Source organism: Diadema setosum, chromosome 5 (genome assembly GCF_964275005.1).
Source record: "Diadema setosum chromosome 5, eeDiaSeto1, whole genome shotgun sequence".
Classification (NCBI taxonomy): Eukaryota; Metazoa; Echinodermata; class Echinoidea; order Diadematoida; family Diadematidae; genus Diadema; species Diadema setosum.
The window spans coordinates 16,382,268-16,405,457 of NC_092689.1; the positions used below are offsets into that span (position 1 = coordinate 16,382,268).

At 38.4% G+C, this 23,190-nt stretch overlaps 1 protein-coding gene across 1 annotated transcript; it reads left to right on the top strand.

Moving 5' to 3' along the window:
• The first annotated feature begins 6,684 nt into the window (after positions 1-6,684).
• On the top strand, positions 6,685-20,455 carry LOC140228749 (uncharacterized). The gene is made up of 6 exons (XM_072309027.1): positions 6,685-6,787; positions 7,428-7,501; positions 14,414-14,636; positions 15,483-15,596; positions 16,141-16,290; positions 19,965-20,455. The coding sequence occupies exons 1-6, from the start codon at positions 6,685-6,687 to the stop codon at positions 20,453-20,455; spliced, it is 1,155 nt and encodes a 384-aa protein (XP_072165128.1).
• The last annotated feature ends 2,735 nt before the right edge of the window (positions 20,456-23,190 follow it).

The following is a 23,190-nucleotide window of genomic DNA, read 5'->3' on the forward strand; positions in this document are numbered from 1 at the left end:
AAAGAAATTACAACAAAATTTTACCTTCACACAAATATGCAAGGCATATGCAACATACATACGACACAAACCGTTTGGTGTGGCATTATACGTGTGTTGCCATCAAATTGGATGAACAATTGTGAACCCAAATTGAGATTAACACAGAAACAACGGCTGTAATTCCTTTTGAAACAATATTTCATTTTTCAAAATCTGATTTCAATTTATTTTATATTTCTCAATAAATAAAGAATCATACAAATATGTGCAATCATACAATACAAAAATTGTAAGTTATTAAGGTGAAAACGTCACCCTTGTACAACTATCTCGATATGAAAGAAAAATAAACACAATGGCCTATTTACATCAGTATTGATATCTACAATCTTTTAAACTAGGAGAAATAAAATGTGGACTAAAGAACAAGCTTGTAAGGTCGTAGGTTCCAGAATAAAAACAGGTACATAAAACAATGGAACACTGACATCTATTTATACTAAATAATTGAGGAAAAAGGTCAAAAACATACAAAAAGAAAATGGTATTACTATACGTCTCAGAGAAGCCACGCGATGCAACAGTAAATAGGGCATTAGTTGCAAGCAAAGATATAGAAGGAAACAGTAATTTGAACATGATAAAGAATTTGAAGAATGCAAAAGGTAGGTCTGCAGTCATCCCCGTTCCTGGCCAGGGACCCCACTCAACAAAAAAGAATGCTAGCTATATGCTTTGTACGTATGTCGTAACTGCTCAGGAGACATTGCTTTCCATTTTGTTTGAAAGAAGATAATGTGATGTAAGTTCCTTGGAAAGCTCATTCCAATATTTGGGCCCAGTATTATAACTATTTATTTCACAAAAACAATTCGAGTACCTGGAAGGTGATACGCATCACCCTATTGAGTCAAATGATTATGAATTGTGTCATTCTTTTAAACACTTGTAACAAATCGTCTGAAAGTTGGCCAGTTGAAAACTGAAAACATGATCATAACAAAATTCAGTTATTTTCAATTTTTGTCTCTGATTAAAGTTCATTTGCGTGGGATAGATATCCAGAATGATTTATAAATCTGATGATGCATTTTTGGATAAGAGAAAGTGAATCAATTAGACTTCTTGAATCATTTCCCCAAGCAAGGATCCCATAGTTGAGATGAGGAGATATCAAAGTGGAATATTATGTACTATGAAGAATATGACCTGGAAAATAGCATTAAGCTTTGTTTTCATAAAGAACCCCTGATTTTTTTGACAGATATTTATTGATGTATTGACATGAGTTTTCCAAGATAAAGAAATTTATAGATGCGTGCCACATTTCCTTTTTTCTCCCTGGCATCAAAGAGTTTCTCTTTCACAAAATTATATTGCAATAAAATATCAGACAGGTTATTTTACTGTGCCATGCCCTTGATTCCGTTCATGAGTTGTTATTGAAGCATTTTTGTCATGAAGATATATGTACACATTATGATATGAAATACAGGAAAATTGTCCACTGTTCACTTTTCAAATTTTACAGATCTACATCAGCCCTGTGTTTTGGATAGTTTGTAGATTTTTCTTCTCAGACTTAAATCCTTCACACATATTCTGGTAATCCAGAAACACAAAGTGATATCTCATTTTTCAATTTACCTGCAGCTTTGACAAGTGAAAACATTGTTACAATGTATCTTTCAGCAAAATACAAACACTGGAAGAACAGCATTTCAAGCACAGCAAATAGGCCTACCTTACTAGCTCTTGATTGCCATGTTTATGCCACAAAGAGTAGCTTCTGTAGCTTCTGCGCTACAATTTTGACCACATTGCTCTCTCAGCAACTCCTTGAGGGTCTGAAGGTAGCATGCTGTTTCTGACACATTGCTGTTGGTCCTCAATTCCCATGCCTAATAATCTTGCCCTTACGGCATTCGGTCCAATTCTTGCATTTCCATGCAAGATATCACAAATCTTCTCATCAAATTCAATGCCTGACAAATCTGAGAGAGATGATGCTATTTCAAGTAATATTCCCTGCAAGAAAGAAAGGGAGGGGTGAAAAAAAAAAACCCAACAATACAACCATGTTACATGACACACTGCATGTACGCCATAAACATCGGGTGTTTGGAACTAGACAAATGATTTGCAAGTACAAGTGGAGAAGAATGAACATGAAGTGACAGAAAAGATTCAGAAAAAGAGATGGTTTATTAAGAGATGAATTGTTAGCAACTAGAAGAATGATTGGGCGAGATGAATTGTTCTTGAATAAGTGAATAATTTTTCAAACAGTTAAAAGATGTGACGGTGGGATATTTGTCTTGAAAGTAAAATAAATTGAAATATGCAAGCTGTAAATAAATTCCTATAAAGAAGATTATTAATATAATCCACTCCTCTTTGACTTGCCAGAGTCAGCAGAGAAAATTACTTGAGCTATGCAGGTATCAACAGCAACTCTTGCTACTTTTGGTCAGCTACTGGACCAACAGCAAATTCCTCCTGTTGCCGGGACACGTGACATGATAGTCACTGCATGGAATAATTTGGAGTTGAAATCAGGACTTGTTCGTGCTACAGGACTTTGATAAAATGGGGATGGGATCTTACATACATAAAGAGGGCAGCATAATACTTCACTGCACATAGAATTTGAAATATCACGAGAAAGTGAAAAATAAAATTCATGTTGGTGTTGCTGTCCTTTACGATACATAGCAGTCAAGCCCTATTCTTTCTCATGAAGCTTTCTCTGAACCTCCTATAACACCGATACAAGGTAACTTGGAGTATAATTTGCATATTTATATAACTGTGGAAAATGAAATAATGTAAATTGTACAGATGGACAAGCAAAGAATGGGCATAAACTTCTAAAAACACCTAGTACATATAATATACTACAAATTATGCTGCCTGATCTACTATAATGTTCAATATACCTGACTTATCGATGAACAATTCTCTTTTGAACCTTCAGTGTCTCTGCCATGTGTGGAATGGTGAATACACACATGATGAAAAATTGTAGCTGCTCTTGAGTTATCTTGATCTTTGGGCCACCACGGAGTCCTGGTAGTCAAGGAGCATGATAGCCGATGTGACTTACAAGACAGTAATTTACAGATCTATAATGATTTTTAAGTCGTAGAGTTTAATTTTTTTTTAAAGAAACTAATCTATATTTTCAAACGCTGAATGTGATAGTACCCCTACAATATTGCTTGATTGGAAGGAAAATTGAAAGATTGCAAGCAGTACCACATAATGTGTAGTGACTAGTCCAGCTAAGAACATGTAGCTGAGATTCAAACTGTAATATCGAGCATGAAATACATTAAAGTCCCTTATAGATGGCATCTATAAATTCATGTTGACTGCTGTATATTGGTATGTTTCTGATATATAAACAAAATAAGATATTGTTGACTGATCTGAGTTAGATATTTTTCTAAGATATTAAGTGTTACAAAGGAATTCTAAACCTTGGTTATGACTTTAAAAAAAATGATTGGAACTATCACTGACTGTGAATTATACCCCCTCCAAAAAAGAGAGGGAGTGTACATTGTAAAAGTAGCACAAGCCACTATATCGTTTGTTTGAAAAAAAAATATATATATATATTATATAAACATGGCAATGTATTGGACAACATTGACAACACAAATTAATCACATGTGACAAATCACTAAACAATTTAAAATCCTCAAAAACTGACAGAGCTTACTAAGCTCAATCTGCACTCTTTCTATGATTTTCATTCAATTATCTGTTGCATGCACCATGGTAGCCTGACCAGACCGCTGTGCACAGCACAGCAGTCTGACATGTACTAGTGTTTAAACGTACGTAAACGACTGTCGCTTTTGACGGCAAGACCACAAAAATGTCTTTTATTTTGTTTGATTTTAACAGTAATACCACCCACCTATATCGTATATTGCTGATGGTTGAGTTGAATTTGGTGTTTTGTTGGTATCCAAACCTTATTGTTGAATTTTTCGGAGTAGATTGTGCGATGATTCACAAAATAAACGAACAGCCACGAACGCTCAACCCTAGGTACGGTGTTAGCATTTTACGTACGCCCGTGCGTTTCGTGTGTTACGTATATAAAGCTTGTCGTCTTCTACCATGTATTTCCGCGCGCGCTGCTCTCATGATATGACGTCACTCCGACTACCTCCGACTACCTACGTTGTAGCATAGGAGAGTGATTGCCATTCAATAACACGCAGAAGATGAGGAGTGAAGCAATACGGACGCTCACAGACCTGATTTTAAGGACTTATTTCGGTAGGTTTTTGACGTAATTAAAAAAAAATACGCATACCAATTATTGGATGATTATCATAGATTACGGGGATTCCTTATATTTTAGTTTTCCACGATTAAAAAAGATATTCATGAAGGAGTCGCACAACCACCACTGAAAAATGACAACGTCTGCGAAGGAGTAGCCGTGCAGCCCTGTCGCTTCGCGACAGCGGCTGCGTGTAGCTAGCACCATGGCAGCACACTGTTTGACATTAATTGGTAAAAGAAGAAGTTTGCAATTCTCCATTTCGGCTATGCAGTAAACTGTGACAAATTTCAAGTGATATGATTATAAATTGAGGGAATAGTATTTGTTTTTCTATGCTCTCAAGATAACATGATTTTTTTTTTAGGCTTTAGCACAAAATAACGAATGAATTCATCCAGATTTATATTGAAGCCCACGTCTTGCTGCGGTTGGTCTTGTACACACATACCCAGGCGTACCTGGTAATTCTGGTCGAATTCTGAATTTATAATCAAATCTAGAACTATTATCTCAATTTACCTTCCAATTACAAAGCTTGTCGTCTTGTCATTCAAGTTATCTGCGGACATAGTCTCCAACAGTCCCTGATGACAGCGCAGCACCTTCGAAGAAACAGTTCCGCCATGATTGTACAGCATAACTCGCAGCATGTACTGCATAAACCTACCAGCTAGCAGTATACAGTCCTCCGCTCCGGGAAGAGGCTGCGCCGCCAGGCCTGAGAAGAGAGAGTAACCTTATCCCTACGCTAGCGCGTGGATAGGTAAGCGCGACAGCCGCAGCTCAGCGCCGGAACGCATGATCGATCGAGCGTGTATAGTCTTGGTTTTACCCGAACGAAATTTGCGGCACTAATTGTAATTTTATTTTCAATTGAAATTTAGGCCAAATAGGAAAACTTTATTTGTCATTATAAAATCTGCTCCGTCATTCATTACTTCAGATATTTAGCATAAAAAATTACAATAATGCTGAACAGGCTGGGTTCAGGATTCAATGAAAGCCGCCATGATATCATGATCGGTTGATTTACAAGAACGAATTTCAGACGGTACTGTGCATACGTATGCATAGAGCGTACGTACGATAATAGCGTACGCGTGCTTAACTGAACTCGCTGATTGGTCATAAGCGTATGTACGGTTGTTTTGAGCGTGCGTACGATAGTTTGAGCGCACGTACCCTAGATGACGTTAATGGCAGTGTTGGCCTGCCATAAATAATACATCATTCGGCTGGTGCAAAACTAGGCGTGGCCTATTTTAATGGACAGGTAGTAGTTTTTACTCAAAACTAATGTTTGGAATTCATTCAGCACCCCCAGAAACCCCTAATTAGACATCTCACACGCTAATACTGGAAAAAAAATTTCAATTGTTTGACCCCCCCCCCCCCCTTTCTTGCCTAGGTTTAACTGGCTCCCCAGTTTTTTTCCACAAGGATGTTGGTTCGAACTTATTGAGAATCAAACATTTGATAACTATGTACAGCAGTAATAGGATTATATTTGGTGTAATGGATATAAGAGAAATGGGAACAACTACTTCCCATCGCACACAAATGTTTTCAGTGCACCCTAAAAACCCACTATTATAAACCCGATTAGATAGGTATAAAAATACCAATATTTACGTATTTCGGCGAGGGCAAAAGGAGGCGTAGCCTATTTTACGGTCAGATAGTAGTTTTTACTCAAAACTAATGGTTGGAATCGATTTAGCACCCCTAGAAACCCCTAGTTAGACATCTCACACGTTTATATTGGAGAAAAAATCTATTTTTGCCCCCCGGGCCGGGTGCCCAACTTTGATTGGCTCCCCAGAATTTTCCACAAGGATTTGGGTTGGAACTAATTGAGAGGTGTTAGTACGAGTAGACACCTTTGTGAACACAATGGTGAAGAAAGCTACTGGTAAGCATTTTTTATTTTTTCACAGATGGTCCAGGGGTTTTCTAAAAGACGCGTAGGCGTGCTCAGACCCAATGTATACATTTCTCACTGATGGAATTGGTTGCACAAAGGTCTTTAATTTTGAGGCGCATCCAACCAATTTCTGTTTTAGCCCTGTTCCCGCCACCCCCTCCCCCCCCCCCCCAATTCATTTATGAAAGCTACTTCCCTATACGCGTGTAAGTACACACTTTTTTTGGGGGGGGGGACAAAGGAGTGGGGGTGAATTGGCCCACCATCCACACCTTCATAACAGTTGTCGAGGTTATGACGTTAGTATTTATAAGAGTAAGAACGATAACCGTTCCTAGCAATACGCTAGGTCACTCATCCAGAGGACAGGAACGAGGAACTTCTCGCTCGCGAGGAAAATATTTCCGCCTCTTCTCGGTATTAAACTGGACCGACTAGGAGTACCAAGTGTGACGTGCATTTTAGAGATAAGATGTCATCTGTGTCAGGATTTTCGCGCGTTTTTATGTTCTCCTGCTTGGCTTGGGTCATCTCACAGACCCAGGGTCTACCAAAGGAGATACCCGAAGATGGAGGTAAGACATTCAGTTATACGAAAACATGAGCAGAAATGCTCTTTCTGTGTTCTTTATGATTATACTACTCCTAAAAGACGTGATATTTTAGAGTACATGATTTAATGAACCAACTCATTAGATAACAATTCAGCAGGAGCAGACAAAGCAAAACAAGTCTCCACCTCTTGAATGCCATAGAATTGCCTGATATTGTGTATGTAATAACAATCCATTGCTAATACTGTAGGTCTTTTGGGTTTGGGGTTATTTTTCGTATGTAGGTACTATTATTTCTTCAACACGTAGCACTGATTCCACATTATTTCGATATCATGTTGTTTTTCCCTGCGACTCATGTGATAAAATAAGAAATATTTATTAGTGGAAAATTGAGCAAAGAAAATGGGATTCCAGTAATCCCATTTTCTTTGCTCAATTTTCCACTAATGAATGATATTCATTTCTGGTCAGTTTGTCTCATTGCGTTTGTTAAAATAAACAATTATAGTGACAATTGATAGGCGCTAATCAATCACTCGACTTACGCCAAAGTTACAACGTTGGGGACCTTTGAACATTTATAAACTGCCCTTGCTTAGCAGATGTGCAAATAATTAGACTTTCACAGTTCCATCAACTGTTCTTCATGTTGTCGTAGGAGATGGGTTGACTCTGACAGCTTCTGACCTGAATCTGGTCTTGGCTCTCCGCGATCGAATTCACGATCTTCAGGTAAGGTTGCTCATCACATGTGCGATTCAAGTTGTTCCTAGCATTTTACATTACTTCTGAATGTGGCGCAAGCACTCAAGTTGCCATATCTCTCCTTCAAATCATGATTTCGACATATTCTCGCACATTCCGAGTGAATAAATGTAAATGGTGCCTCGAGTGATTACCTGTTATCTACATCCGGGGGGTTGCTGGGTAAACCTTTCTGAATATTTGCAAGATTCACATTAACTACTGAGCGACCACACCCCAATCCCCTGTTTTCAAAGAGTACAGGCCATTGACTTTACCAGAACATCGAAATGTACACTATATCAATGACTGTAATCGACGTATGTTGCGACACGGATTGTCGCCCCTACACGGATTGTCGCCTCCTGCTCGGGGCGACAATCCGTGACGGGCGTTGGCGGCACGGATTGTCGCCCGCCCTCGAAGCACATTTTGCTGGGTAATATCGTTCTGGACATAATCATTGAAATACTAACACATAACTTACATGGCTACATCCATGCAAACATGCCATGTAAAAAGTCATGGTGAGGTTTCAAGGAAGTGTGAATGTGCGCGTGCACATGATAATCTAGTGTCCGTTTGTGCGCGCGTGTGTGTGTGTGTGTGTGTGTATGATGGAAGAATGTGTTTATTATGTCAGTTTTTTGCGTATGTGTTTTTTAGCTCAGTGCGCGTGGGGAGGGATACCTAGTAAGCTGTTGCTGGCATAAACGTTGATATTGATTTTATCAGCAGCTTTGAATTTGATGAGTTTGTTTGGCGAATTTGTACATGAATTCGGAGTGGAGCTTGCGTGCGGGCGGATGCTGCTTTTCTGCATACGGTCCATTATGTCTTATTTATCAACATTGGGAAGTCGTTTCATCAGGAAGGAATGTGGTATCGGTTCGGGTGTGCGTGTGTATGTCGGAAGGGGGTTACATTTCGTTATTGCAAAAGTTTGTTATTCTGAAGGCTCATTCGTCCGAAGGCTCTTTATTCCGAAGGTTCGTTATTCCGAATTTCATTTTTGGATCAACGAACCTCTAGGTATAGGGAATTGTGTGTTTCGGATGAATGAAGCCTCGGAAAAAAACGAAACTTCGGAATAACGAACCTTCGTGTGTGTGTGTGTGTGTGTGTGTGTGTGTGTGTGTGTATGTATTTGGGTTGGTGAATGTGGGTGTGGGATGATTTGTTTAATCAGGGGTTGGTGGGTTGGTGATTGGATTTGAAGAAGGATAGTTATAAATGGTATGACAGATGTTGGTAGGATTTAATATTTAGGATAGATGTAGGCCCTAGGTTTGTTTCGGTCTGGGAGTGGGGTGGTGGTCAGGTTTTTTATGACTGATTTCATTCTAGATTTGTGTAATGTATTTGTGTTTTTTTATATATATGCCCTTGTATAAGTAAGAAGGTGCTACATGATCCAAACCAATATATTCAAGGAATATAGGTTTGGTAGGGCCCTACATGTGAAAACTTTCTCGTGAAGAAATTATTAGTAGGGTTGGTCTATAATCGAGTTATCTATCTCTCCGTATCGCCCCGCATATTTTTCCCATATGTTGTGTAAAAATGCTCCGGTGACAGCAAGAGATCCCCGGGTGTCCGCAGAAAACAAAAATGACTTATTTGGACGTAACGCCGGACGCAAAGCATTATGTGACTGGGGCCTTACGTAGACACACGAACGCTCACACATGCACATCACACATCCGTAGGGCCTACGTAACCCACGAACACCAAACCCCTCAGATACTCATGCAGGCACAAAACTGCGCCCACAAACACGCACCATCACATACCCTTTGATATACACATACGCCACTATATACCACATACACACGTAAGCATACAGGCGCACGTATACACACAGACAAACAAACCACTACCACTATACAACCACCACATATGCACAGTTTCTACATATTGTATCATTATACTCCAAACACACACACACACACACACACACAGCAATACGGAAAATCATACACAAGTCACTTATTGTACGCACCTACAAATCATACACATCACATATCATGCAGCTCACAATACACACACACACACACACACATACGCATAACTTAGCAGTCATACCCATCCCACCAAAGCTTAACACCGGAGGAACCACCCCGAGCCCGGGGCGACAATCCGTGATGGGGCGACAATCCGTGTCGCAACAATTTTTTTGCCATCACGGATTGTCGCCTTCGAGGTCAAAAACTGGGAACTGCACAAGCGTCACGGATTGTCGCCAGGCGACAATCCGTGACGGGGGCGACAATCCGTGTCGCAACAGACGTACATGTTGACCCGCTAGCAGAAATATAACAAATACATGCGTAATTTCTGTGAAAAAGCAAACGCAAGCGAAACCGATCACAATAAGCCAGTTCGGAGTTAGCTCATGGGCGCATTGTTACGAATGACCTTTCTCTTTTCTCAGTCGGTTAGGGGCACTTCACTCGTTTTCAGAGCGACATAATGCATAAGCTTTACGTAACAATTTATGGGATTCATCAAACCTGTTCAAACAAAGAATAAACTTGCGTAGACCAGAATCGATGAGCAGAACGATCAGTCAATTTACACTTGGGAAAGCATCCATTTCGTTATTTTTCATTGAATGTATTGACGATCTCTTTCTATTGATATTGCCAAATACCACTTTTGCTGCCAGGTGGATGTGCTGGCAAGCAGCATTTATAAGTATTTCATGAATAATCATTACATTACAGATGCTTATCCCAGTGAAATTAAAAACCAACATGCCTGTTGGTCCGAATGACCTTGTTTCTGCTCGTGCGCAAAGTGGAACTCCGAACTGGCTTAATAAGCCAGTTTGGAGTTAGCTCATGGGCACATTGGTCCGAATGACCTTTCTTTTTTCTCAGTCGGTTAAGGGGCTCTTCACTCGTTTTCAGAGCGACATAATGCACAAGCTTTACGCAACGATTTATGGTGTTCATCAATCCTCGCATAGACCAGATGGCCAGAATGATCCGTCAATTAACACTTGGGAAAGCATCCGTTCATCAATCCTCGCATAGACCAGATGGCCAGAATGATCCGTCAATTAACACTTGGGAAAGCATCCATTTCATTATCTTACATTGAATGTAAGAACAACCTCTTTCTATCGATATTGCCAAATACCACTTTTGCTGTCAGGTGGATGTGCTGGCAAGCAGCATTTATAAGGATTACATGAATAATCATTATACATAATAATACATCACAGACGCTTATCCCAGTGACTTTAAAAACCAACGTGCCTGTTGGTCCGAATGACCTTTTTTCTGCTCATGCGCAGAGTGGAACTCCGAACTGGCTTATTGAAGATATTACCCCCTTCAAAAGAAAATTACTGATGTCATCGTGTCCAGCATTTTTTAGAACTAAAATCAGAAACGATATTAATTATCTCCTGCTTATATGTTGGACTAAGGAATATTGAACTAGAATTTGGTGGACCTAAAAATTCAGAAAAATGTTTCGTTGAAGGAGGAATATTGCTTGCAAGATTTTCCCCGATTGAAGAAAAATAATTATTCAAAATATTACAAATTTGATGAGAATCTTCAATGATTTCATCATCAAATATAATTCTAGTAATATTACATTTGTCATTTGATATATTCATTGCTTGCTTTAAAACTTTCCATGTGTTTTGCATATCATGCCTATAAAATTGTAACTGCTTGGTGTAATATTTTTTTCTTGTCTATGCGTATAATTTTCGTCAACGTATTTTTGTAACTAGTATAATTAAGTTTTGATTGCTCAGTAGGTTTCATCTTAAATTTATAATATAAATTATTCTTTCTGTTTATTGAACGCAAGAGTGATTTAGAGATCCATGGGAGTCAGGTATCTTTTTATAATTAGATGGTTTTTGTCTACGTTTTGGAATATGGATATCCAAAACTCGAAGAAAAATGTGCATAAAATATTCAAAAGACAAATTAACATCATTTGTATCAAAGATGCAAGACCAGTCTGTCGTGTCTAAACTAGCACCTAGACTGGCTATATTTTCATGTGTGATTCTTCGTCTTAATAAACAACCATATCTATTATCAATGGTATCATTTAAAGAGAAACTAGTAGAGATGCTCGTCACTGCTTAGTTGAAGAGTTTATTTGCAAAAGGGGCTAGATCCACTTTTTAAGGATTTGAGAGAAAATTGGTTTGTTTGTGAAAATTGGTTTGTTTGTGAGAATTTGTGCACAAGTGTACGGAAAATCTAAATCTAATTTCGCAATAATTTCTATTCAAATGATTGTCTATTTCTATATTTCTAATTTCTATTCAAATGGTTGTCTGGAGTTGAAATTTTTACTGTAACCATGTGTTTTGCATATCATGCCTATAAAATTGTAACTGCTTGGTGTAATATTTTCTTTTTCTATGCGTATAATTTTCGTCAACGTATTTTTGTAACTAGTATATTTAAGTTTTGATTGCTCAGTAGGTTTCATTTTAAATTTATAATATAAATTATTCTTTCTATTTATTGAAAGCAAGAGTGATTTAGAGATCCATGGGAGTCTGGGTATTTTTTTTTTTATAATTAGATGGTTTTTATGCGTATAATTTTCGTCAACGTATTTTTGTAAGTAGTATATTTAAGTTTTGATTGCTCAGTAGGTTTCATTTTAAATTTATAATATAAATTATTCTTTCTATTTATTGAAAGCAAGAGTGATTTAGAGATCCATGGGAGTCTGGGTATTTTTTTTTTAATAATTAGATGGTTTTTGTCTACGTTTTGGAATATGGATATCCAAGAGTCAAAGACAAATCTGCATAAAATATTCAAAAGACAAATTAACATCATTTGTATCAAAGATACAAGACCAGTCTGTCGTGTCTAAACCAGCACCTAGACTGGCTATATTTTCATGTGTGATTCTTCGTCTTAATAAACAACCATAATGATCTATCATAAATGGTATCATTTAAAGAGAAACTAGTAGAGATGTTCGTCACTGCCTGTTGTAGACACATAATTGGAAAGACGGGTTAAAGTGTCATGTTTTATCCCTTCTCCAAAACGCAACATCAAATTGCTTCCAGACTTACATTTAGGACCTATTTTGCTATGTCTAGAGTACTTGTTGCATTAGCACAGACTTCATTCGTACAACGTGCACTCGTGGACGTGAATCATGTTGGGTCCCCACACAGCAACGCTAAAAATGTAACACAGAACTTGAAATGACAAAATAAGCTTATTATCCCGAGAGGCTAGCGTTAGCCAACGGGAAAATAAGCAGGCAAATCGCCAAGACAAACAGTGGAACTCGGTTCGGCTGACAACGTTCAACAGCTGGCCCAAAACCAGCTGAATGAAATACGCCAGAATTTTGTGATCAACCTGCTAAACACCGACAGATTTCAAATTCAGTTTTATGACCGGTGCTAGTGTAGATGCCACTAAAGCTAGCACTAGCACCGACTTGATTGTCACTTCCGTATGCTTGAACGCCTCTTAAAAGGAAACTGAAAGGGAGTGTCATTTTGATTCACTCGGGCTGCATATGCTGATATACCGACATCGAAATCAATATTTCTAAGTAATCTGTTGCCCTTGAAGATACGAGATGATTATGGTAAGAATAACACTCAGTAAATAACACTGTCTGCGTTCCACTAGTCCCCGCGTCCCGGCCGGAGGACTTTTCCCTCCAAAAGTACCCTGTGGATCGACGCTCGTTGAGACTTGTCCCTCCCCACCGTCCCCGTGAAGCAATTTAGGTCCGGGGACAAAATTTGGAGGGGAGAGTGCATGTGGGCCGTACAAACCTGTGTGGACGCTCATTGGGACTTGCCCCCCCCCCCCCCCCCAACCGTCCCGCCAAGCAATTTTAGGTCCGGGAAAAAAAAAACATCGGTGTTAGATTAACACCACGGTTGTCAAATCTAACACCGATCAAGTGTCAATAGAGGACCACACCCACAGGTGTAGAAAGTATGTTGTGCTGGTGTTGAAAAGTGTTCACCTTGCACTTCGTGGTGTTAATTTCAAATTGTAGCTGGTGATATTCTGGCACTGCGCTGGTGTTAATTCAATAATTACACCACATGGTGTTGGTATCATATTGCCGGTGTTAACGTCAATGGTAGAACACCCGTCCAGCTTCAATAGGAGACCACACCAACTGGTATACTGTGGTGTAAATGTGTTTACACCTTTTTTTCAAAAAAAATCAACTAATTTATCGGAAAATTCTTGATCGTCTTGTTGAAGTTCAGAGTCAACAAGAAGAACAATAAATAAGAAACTGTTCAAAAAACAATTTTGAATTTAAGAATTACACCCGGGGCCCGTTGCATAAAAGTTACAATTATGGTAACTTTGCCATCCAATGGTAACTTCCATGGAATTCTTGATTTTAATTGGCTGTTGAGTATTGTTGCCATGGTAGTTACCATTGGATGGCAAAGTTACCATAATTGTAACTTTTATGCAACGGCCCCCTGGAGGTGTTAATCTAACATTATATATGAGCACCGGAAATTTAACACCAGCTAGGTGTTTCATATTTAAATTCGGACTTTTTGCAGTGTGTGTTCATCAAATGTGCGCATGCGCGAAGTCTGGTGTCACATGACAAGTCTCGCCCCAAACCCCGATTGCCCCACAGTAATTTGAGTTACTAGTATGTGGATTGCCCCGGCGGCTCGGGGATAGTTAAAAATGTAGACGGTAAATCGATATGTCCCCGCGTTTACACAAACTTTTTTCGCATATATGCTTTCATCCATCGCTTTGTCTCTCTCTCTCTCTCTCTCTCTCTCTCTCTCTCTCTTCCTCTCTCCATCCCCCTCCCTTTCTTTCTCTGAATGGCTCTCTTGTAAAAAGCAAGATTTGAGTAATTATGTCATGTGACTTTCTTTTTTCACAGCAATCAGTTGAAGAGATAACTCGGTCTTTCATGACTCTGGAACTGATTTCCAAGAACCCGGCGATCCTGGATGACATCCGTATCCATGACGATCGAGCTGATAAAAATATTAAACGAAGTCGTCGAGATGTTGAATCTTCGTCTGTGACTCCTTATCCACAAGCAACGCAGCAAAGCAGTATTAAAAACCCACTAGGTCCCTTTGCATGGCCATTGCTTTCTGGTAAGTAGGGGTATGACATAAAGTTATCACTGAAACTTGTTCTATTATTCATTCAATTCAATTCAGTTCAATTCAATTCAATTCAAACTTCATTTTCACCTTTTTTCAACAGAATGTGCAAAGAAATATGAAAAATCTGACATGCGTGTCGTAGAGAATATACATAGCCAGCCAGAGATAACAATACCATGTTCATATATCAGTCCAAAAAAAAAAAAAAAAAGACATACGATCGTATTTATACACACTGCGGAAAAAAAGTGGAGGTACCCACTCAAAAGACTATGCTCTTATTATGTGGGTACCTCTGAGGGAAGGGCAGACGGGGGAAAGAGGAGGTGAAAAGCTTACAACTACAAAGATTGCGGGAAACTGGGGAAATATGGAATTGAAAATAAAAGAAAGAAACAGTGTGAAAAGAAGATATATCATTTTTGATAATATGCAGCTTAAATTTCATTAACTTTACATGATTTCCTATTATCTTTTGCAGACATACAAACATACAAGCAGTCATTCTGAATTTATGTTATATACATACATGTATAATGCAGGTTTGAAAATATATATATTTATATATATTATATAATAGTATAATTCTCCCCTACGAAACAATTAACATGCTGTGGTCTATATATGTTATAACAAGCACTTGCAGGTGCAGCCATGAAGATACAGGACAAACCAAAAGATTTAAGAGATCTATATTTTGGCTGTGTAAGTGCATTGTAATAGGCCTACATTATTTTAGCAATTCCACCTTACTCATAGCCCAACCAGATGCCTTGCGACTTGCTGTACGTTACACAATGTGTGAATGTGTTCTTCCCTTTCATGGATTGTCAGGCCAGTGCTTTATGTGTCCGGCTGGTGTTCCAGGCCCACGAGGACCTCCCGGTCCAGCAGGTGTGGCTGGCAGGGATGGCCGCGACGGTAGAGACGCTCCGATCGATTTACAAGGTACAATATGAGATAACAATTGAAATGACGGTTATTATTGACTGCTTGGCTATCTGAAGAGTCATGCTTTCGTCTTTCTTCTTTCCTTCTAAATTTTAAGAAAGAGGACATTTTTAGCAATTAAAGTCTTCGTTTTGTATTACTGATTATTTTTCGTGTTTTTTCACAAGAAATTAATGTCGCTCAACTAATTCGTCAACGCAAGTCTGTAAGTCACTTTCAAACGCTATATCTTTAGAAGCCACACTGTTTTCTACATGTAGAATTAATCCTGATTCTTTCAAATTCGAACATTTCTGACCAGTTATAAGATGAGAAAAAGAAGCAGTAAATGCAATAGATGTAAAAAGGAATTATTTAATGCTTATTATATTCTTGCTGAGGAAGAATGGGTTCAGCACGACGAAATTTTGGTGTGAACTGGTTTTTTTTTTTTGTTTTTTGTTTTTTGTTTTTTTTTTGGTGGGGGATGGGAAAGTCTATTCCTGTACGATACATCAGATGGAAATAACTGGCGTTTGACATTGTTCGCAAATCATTGTAGTCGTGGATGAAAGTCCAGAGCCAGTGGAAGAGCCTGAGGAGCCTATTCCGACTGGTGAGGAAACGCGCTGTAACAATCAGACAAACGGTGCCCTCTACGTCAGATGGGGCAAACCGGATTGCCCGCAGGGTGCCAAACTCGTATATTCGGGTAAGCAAATGAAACATAGTGGACAGTTACTTGCCATGCATTTCGCACTCACAAGGTGGAGGAGGACATGTACAATCTTCCCCCAGGTTAAATGAGTGGTATAATACGCCTCCGGTTTTTTTTATACAAATTCGTCATAATATTTCACCCAAAGTCTACATTAAAACGAATGATTTCAATTCTGAAATTGCAAAATCTCCCTTGTTTTTGACCCCAGCCCCCCCCCCCGCCCCCCCCCCCCACACACACACACCCACAGTGCACCCTGGGCTTGTTGCGTAAAGCGTTTAACCTGAGAAAAAAAAAACTCTGGTACGTCAGACAGGAAAGATTCTGTGAAAAATCAACCTGAGTTTTTCTCATGTAAAAAGTTTTATGCAACAGGCCTCCCTCGCACATATCCTCCAAATTTTATATTTTATACATCATGCAGCACCCCAGTGTTAAAAGCAATCATCACGTCACATAGATCTGGTAAAGTAACGCTAGAAATTGTAGAAACGATCTGAAGTCGATATTAGATAAACTCTAAACTGGTGGATAGCTGTTCTAACCAAGATGATGATGATAATGACAAATTTGATGAAGAGACAAAGCAATAATATTAGTGAGATTTTTTTAAAGAAAAGGCCAACGATTAGTAAAACAAACATGAAGATGATATAGGTTTTCCCGCCCAATTTCATCAGATTTGCATTCGAATTAATGAAAAGGTGTTCAATTCAAGCGATTTTGGTCACTGCTCTCCTCTCACGTTTCATTTTAATTCTTTGAGTATTCAATTACATTTAATGTCATTCCTTTTAGATTTTATTGTATTAAATTTAGAGAGAAACTCATTCAATTTAACGACTCAAAGTTGGCATTCAATTTCGCGCCAGCTGGATATACGTTCAAATTCGTGCCAAATACCAGTTGCAATTTCATTTATATAGGAACACGACTTCGCACTTTGAACGTTCAAATTCAATCAGCATACACAACTTCTACGGGCCTTTTTTCACTGTCATACGCTTGAATGATACAATTTCATTTTCATTTTTAAGTCTCATTTAATTATCTTAATTGTATTGGATGTATTTTTTTCCTGTCGACATTCCTGTCACTTTCAATTCATCCCTAACAGTATGGATGTAACATTGAGGAAATAGTCATATCCCAGAATATCTTAGGGGTCCTATACGTCCAAATCCATATTGATCCATTTTGATTCCATTCCTTAGTTCCCCGTGTGCACATCATAAGTTGCCGCAATCGGATCAGCTGTAGATAGTCCTATTTCACCAATGGGTTATATCGCCAGTTTTGGTGGTTGTCAAGGTCGTGCTTCATCCACTAATTCTGTCCGTATGCGAGATGTTCATGCATACTCTGTAATGTAGCAGCGGCTAAAATCGTGTATGAAAGTGTAAATGTATTTGTTTGAAAGTGGGGTTATACGAGTTATTAGCTATATGTGACCCTGCATCACAAAACCAACAAAAAGTCGCCAGACATGGATTTTCAGTTGAGAGCATATTCTGAAAGAGCAGACTTTTCACCTATTTTCAGTCCTCACACAAAATCAGTGCGTGCGACTTTTTGTTCGTTTTGTGATGCACGGTCACATATAGTATGAGTAAAAAAAAAAATCACATTTCAAAGTATGTAAAGTTTGCATAGTCAAACAGCTGAATAAGTACAAGAAATAAAGGCAACAACGAAAAAGACTGCCCATAATTTGTAATTGTTTGCCTTATCGTGAATTTGAATTCCTTAACGCTCTCCACGGCGGTGCTGATGCGAGTTTGTATGCGTTACACTTGCATTTTTAATTTGAATGCCCTTTTTACACCCTTGTGTAAGAAACTCGTGAAATCGCATGCTGATGAAATTTAATTGAATGAACTAGGTACCTTGTTGAATGTCGATCTCGACTAGCTAATAACTCGTCATAACCCCACTTTCAGACACATGCATTTACATTTTATTCATACACGATTTTTAGCCGCTGCTACATTACAGAGTATGCGTGATCATCTCGAATACGGACAGAATTAGTTGATGAAGCATGATCTTGACAGCCAGCTAAACTGGAGATATAAACCTTTGGGAAAATAGGTCTATCTACAGCTGATCCGATTGCGGCTACTTATGATATGGACCAGAGGAACTAAGGAATGAAATCAAAATGGATCAATATGGATTTGGACGTATGGGATCCCTAAGATATTCTGGGATATGGCTATTTCCTAAATGTTACATCCATACTGTTAGGTGTGAGTTGAAAATAAAAGAAAGGTCGATAGGAAAGAAAAACATACAATACAATTAAGATGATTAAATGAAACTTTGAAATGAAAATGAAATTGTATCATCCAGGAAATGACAGTGAAAAAAAGCCCGTAGAAGTTTTGTATGTTGACAGAATTCGAACGTTAAAAGTGCGCGAAGTTGTGTTTTTATAAATGAAATTGAAACTGGTATTTGGAGCGAATTTGAACGTCTATCCAGCTGGCGCGAAATTGAATGCCAACTTTGTGCCATTAAATTGAATGAATTTCTCTCTAAACTGAATGAAATAAAATCTAAAAGGAATGACATTAAATGAAATTGAATACTCAAAGAATTAAAATGAACCGTTAGAGTAGAGCAGTGACCAAAAAATCCCTTGAATTTGAGCGCCTTGTCATTAATTCGAATGCAAATCTGATGAAATTGGGCGGGAAAACCTATAGTATCTCGTGGGCTTATTTTACTTGATGTCGAACTCGTGGGCTTTATTTACTTAGTGTCGAGCTCGTGGGCTGTATAACTAGCGGGCTGTATGACTTGTGAGCTGTATGACTCGTGGGCTGTATGACTTATGGACTGTATAAGTCTTGGGCTGTATGACTCGTGGGTATTAGCCTCGTGACATGCACCCCTTCCCTCGTTCCATACTAAATTCTGAAATCCCCATAGACTTAATACACAGACCACCACAAGTCTTGGGCTGTATGACTCGTGGGTATTAGTCTCGTGACATGCGCCCCTTCCCTCGTTCCATACTAAATTCTGAAATCCCCATAGACTTAATACACAGACCACCAGGTTCCCGTATTGAACGGCTTTTAAAGGAGACCTCCGGATGATTTTCAGATTTTTACATTTAAACAACTATAAATTAGTTATACTGAGGACAGAGTTTCAGAATTTAAATGAGACCTCCGGATGATTTTCAGATTTTTACATTTAAACAACTATAAATTAGTTATACTGAGGACAGAGTTTCAGAATTTGTGATAATTGGGATGAAGAATAAGAATATTTTCAAAATCCAGAACAAATTGCAATGAACAAGGATGATGACATGGCAGAGTCACCATAAGAATGCATGAGTTGGGGCTCAAGGAACCAAAACAAAAGAAGGCATGCATAGATTATACACAGGTGAACTCGCAAGCAAGCGGTATTGTAATGGAATTACACTGCTACATTTCTGAAATATGTGAACCTCCTATGTCATCATCCTTGTTCAGTGTAATTTGTTTAAGATTTTTCAAAGTATTGTTTCTCTGCTCAAGAACCACAATAAATTCCACAAATCTATACATGGAGTTGTCGATTTATGTACTACATGATGTGAAATTATGAAAATCATCTGGAATGTTCCTTTAACTTATTGTATATGAAATGATGTGCATTGTATACAGGGTCAGTGGGCGGTGAACTTTACACACATGCCGGGGGCACTTCTAACTACCTGTGTTTACCAGACCAACCGATCTATGACGAGGTGGAATCAGTGGCTCATGGTTGGCGAGGTCTCGTGTTTTCCGCTGAGTTTGAGACACACTCGTTTGTGGGCCACTGGCAAGAGATTGCCGACCAAACCCCGACCTGTGCTGTCTGCCTGGCTCCTTGCGGACGGACGACGAAGTTGGTGATCCCAGCCCGCAACGTGTGTCCGTCAGACGACTGGCGTTTGGAATACGCCGGTTACTTGATGTCGTCTGCTATCGTTCACCACAGAACCGAGTACATCTGCGTGGACCGCCACGCTGAAACCGTACCGGGAACGCATGGGAATCAAAACGGCGCTCTCCTGTACCTCGTGGAGGGAAGGTGTATGCATGGAAGCGGTCTTCCCTGTGGCCCTTATGTCAATGGCTTCGAACTTACATGTGCTGTTTGTACAATTTAGAAAACCCCTTTTGTTTCTGCGAAGTAGACTTTGACATAACCTTTGATCATGGTAACAACATCTAGGTGGAAATTTTTCCACCTCCTTGATCATGTAATGACTAAGAATTTAGGTTAAGCCCCAATCACATAGACAGTCAAAGTTAGAAGAAAACATGGAACAACTTTAACAACACAAATGCTCGTTTCGCAAACAATAGGCGTCTATGAGCAATGCTGAAATATGGTGTAAGATTTTAGTGAAATTTATAACAAGACACTTTTTTTCGGTAATCTAATTAAAGGTAGCAGGTACGCGCCTTATGCAAATCACGATATGATAAGTGGGTGCTGCTGGTGACTTTGCGGCGTCAATAGGATTTATGTTATACGTAAATTTATACGTGGATTTATATAATACGTCTGAGGTTTATTGATCTAGATTGTTTTCTGATGACGCCAGTATTTCTATGTCTCATAATGATCCCCAAACATTACAACTGATAGTCAATAATGAACTTAATATAACTTCCGAATGCCTATATATGTGAATAAATTATCAGTAAATAGAAGTAAAACACGTTTTATGTATTCACCAACAGAAATATTGATGTAAAGGATATAACTACAAATTTAGCAGTATCTGAAATTACACGAGGGGTGTGTTTGAATTCTTTTAGGAATCATGATTGATAATAGATTGATTTGGAAAGATCACATAAATATCATATGTGATAAAATTTCAAAAAATATAGGGATACTTTTTCTACTTAAATCTCTAATGCAATTGTTGCGCCCAATGGTCTTTGTGTTTGGGGTTGTGCTGCAAATACATATTTAGGCAGACTTTTCAAAGTAAAAAAAAAAAAATGTGCAACAAGAGTTATCAACAATTCAACTTATTTAGCTCACACTTCACCAGTTTTTTTTTTTTTTTTCTTTTAATGCCCAAAAGATTTCAACGCTGTATGATAGATTTAAGTATAATTAGGTGATCGGAGTATCCTCTCGGATCACCTTCTGTATCTGTCCGGATTCTTTGTTGTTCTTCTTACTTTCTTTATTTCTGGACAAAATTTGTGTATCGATTAGCTCAGAAAGTGTTCTTTCTATCAATGTCAAAATTATACCATCTATGTATCATGTCCCAAAGACGACGGGTCAAATAAAATCATAGTGATCAGTCGACCGTGACGTCACTATGACGTCATTATATGAAAACATATTTTCATTCATATCTCATTAAATGAATGGAATTTTTCAATGAAATTTACGTCACATATACTTCAAGTTATGCACATTCTACTCATATTATCAAAATTCATATTTTCTCTTAAAACGTGCGCGTACGCGCGCGTTGAAATGATTGTATGCTCAAATTGAGCTGATTTTTTTTTTGCACACGTTTCAAACCATTTGGAGCATTTTTCGAAAAATTGAAAAAATCGGACGGACGCGTACGCGCGCACGCATATACGCTCGCACAGCTCATATGCAATAGAAATTTCCCGCTCTTTCACACGGATCGGATGTCTGAAATGTCAAGGAATATTTCTACCACGTTTCAAGTCAATCCGACTCAATATAACGTCATACGGGCCCGTCAAAGTTCAAATTCCGCGCGCGCGTCAATGGCGACATACAGTGCAACTATGCCAAAAAACCGCCAATTTTAAATCCGATTTTACTCGTCAGGATGGACAGTGATCCCCCGTTTCTTTACATATTCTGAAAGCTGATGAGTTGTACATGTCATTTCATGGGTTGGCGATGCTGAAAAAAAAAATGATCAAAAGATATCAAATTATTTAATAAAGTAAAAAAAAGTAAAATTTCAAAATGACGTCATCAAATTTTAAGTTCATTCGAGCGTATCTCACTAATCCTTTGCCAATTTTCACCGAGATTTCAGTATGCTGTAGCTTTAAACAGTATTTTGATTAGATGACGGCATCACCTCGTAAAAATGGATTGAAAGTAATCTTGTCAAATTTGACAAGTTTACGTGTTATATCTATGGGAGTGCAGTTTTTCTGGAAATGAAAATTGACATGACTATCTTTATCGAGCACTAGCTCACTTATGCTTCGGTGAATTTCTCCCTGATTTTAATATGTTGTAGCTGAGACTTTGTGCTATCGTGAATGTGCTCTTCGTTTTTTCATACGATGTCTGCATCACGTCAAAAAACTTGGTTGAAATTAAAGCTTATCTTCGATGTATTGAAATATTTCTTTCTTTCTGCAACTTTCTTTGCAATAACTCAAGAAAAACATATCCTATCACCCCCATATTTTGCACATGTTTAGTTCATGTCACTTACATTATTTGATATAATAACAACTACTTGATCAGACGCCATCTTGGGTATGTAAATTAGGGTCAAAAATGTTTGACCCTAAATGTCAAAAATGTTTTATCCTGTATCTTGGTGAATACATGTCCTATCTTTCCCATATTTTGCACACGCAAAGACCATGTTACAAGAATCATTTCACAAAATAACCACTTTTTGCTCAGATGCCATCTTGTCTGTGCAAAGTGGGTTCAAACGTCAAATGTACTTTTTTCTCTATCTTCGTTATGACCTGTTATCTCTATGGGAGGAAATTTTTCTAGATGTGAAAATTGACATGATTGTCTTTATCGAGCACTAGCTCACTTACCCTTCCTTGAATTTCTCCCAGATTTTAATATGTTGTAGCTGAGACTTTGCGCTATCGTTATGTGTCCTCCATTTTTTCATACAACGTCCAA

Coding starts and splice junctions, on each gene's coding strand:
- LOC140228749 (XM_072309027.1), top strand. CDS start 6,685: ATGTCATCTGTGTCAGGATTTTCGCGCGTTTTTATGTTCTCCTGCTTG. Junction 15,597..16,140: donor CGCTCCGATCGATTTACAAG/GTACAATATGAG, acceptor AAATCATTGTAG/TCGTGGATGAAAGTCCAGAG. Junction 16,291..19,964: donor TGCCAAACTCGTATATTCGG/GTAAGCAAATGA, acceptor CATTGTATACAG/GGTCAGTGGGCGGTGAACTT.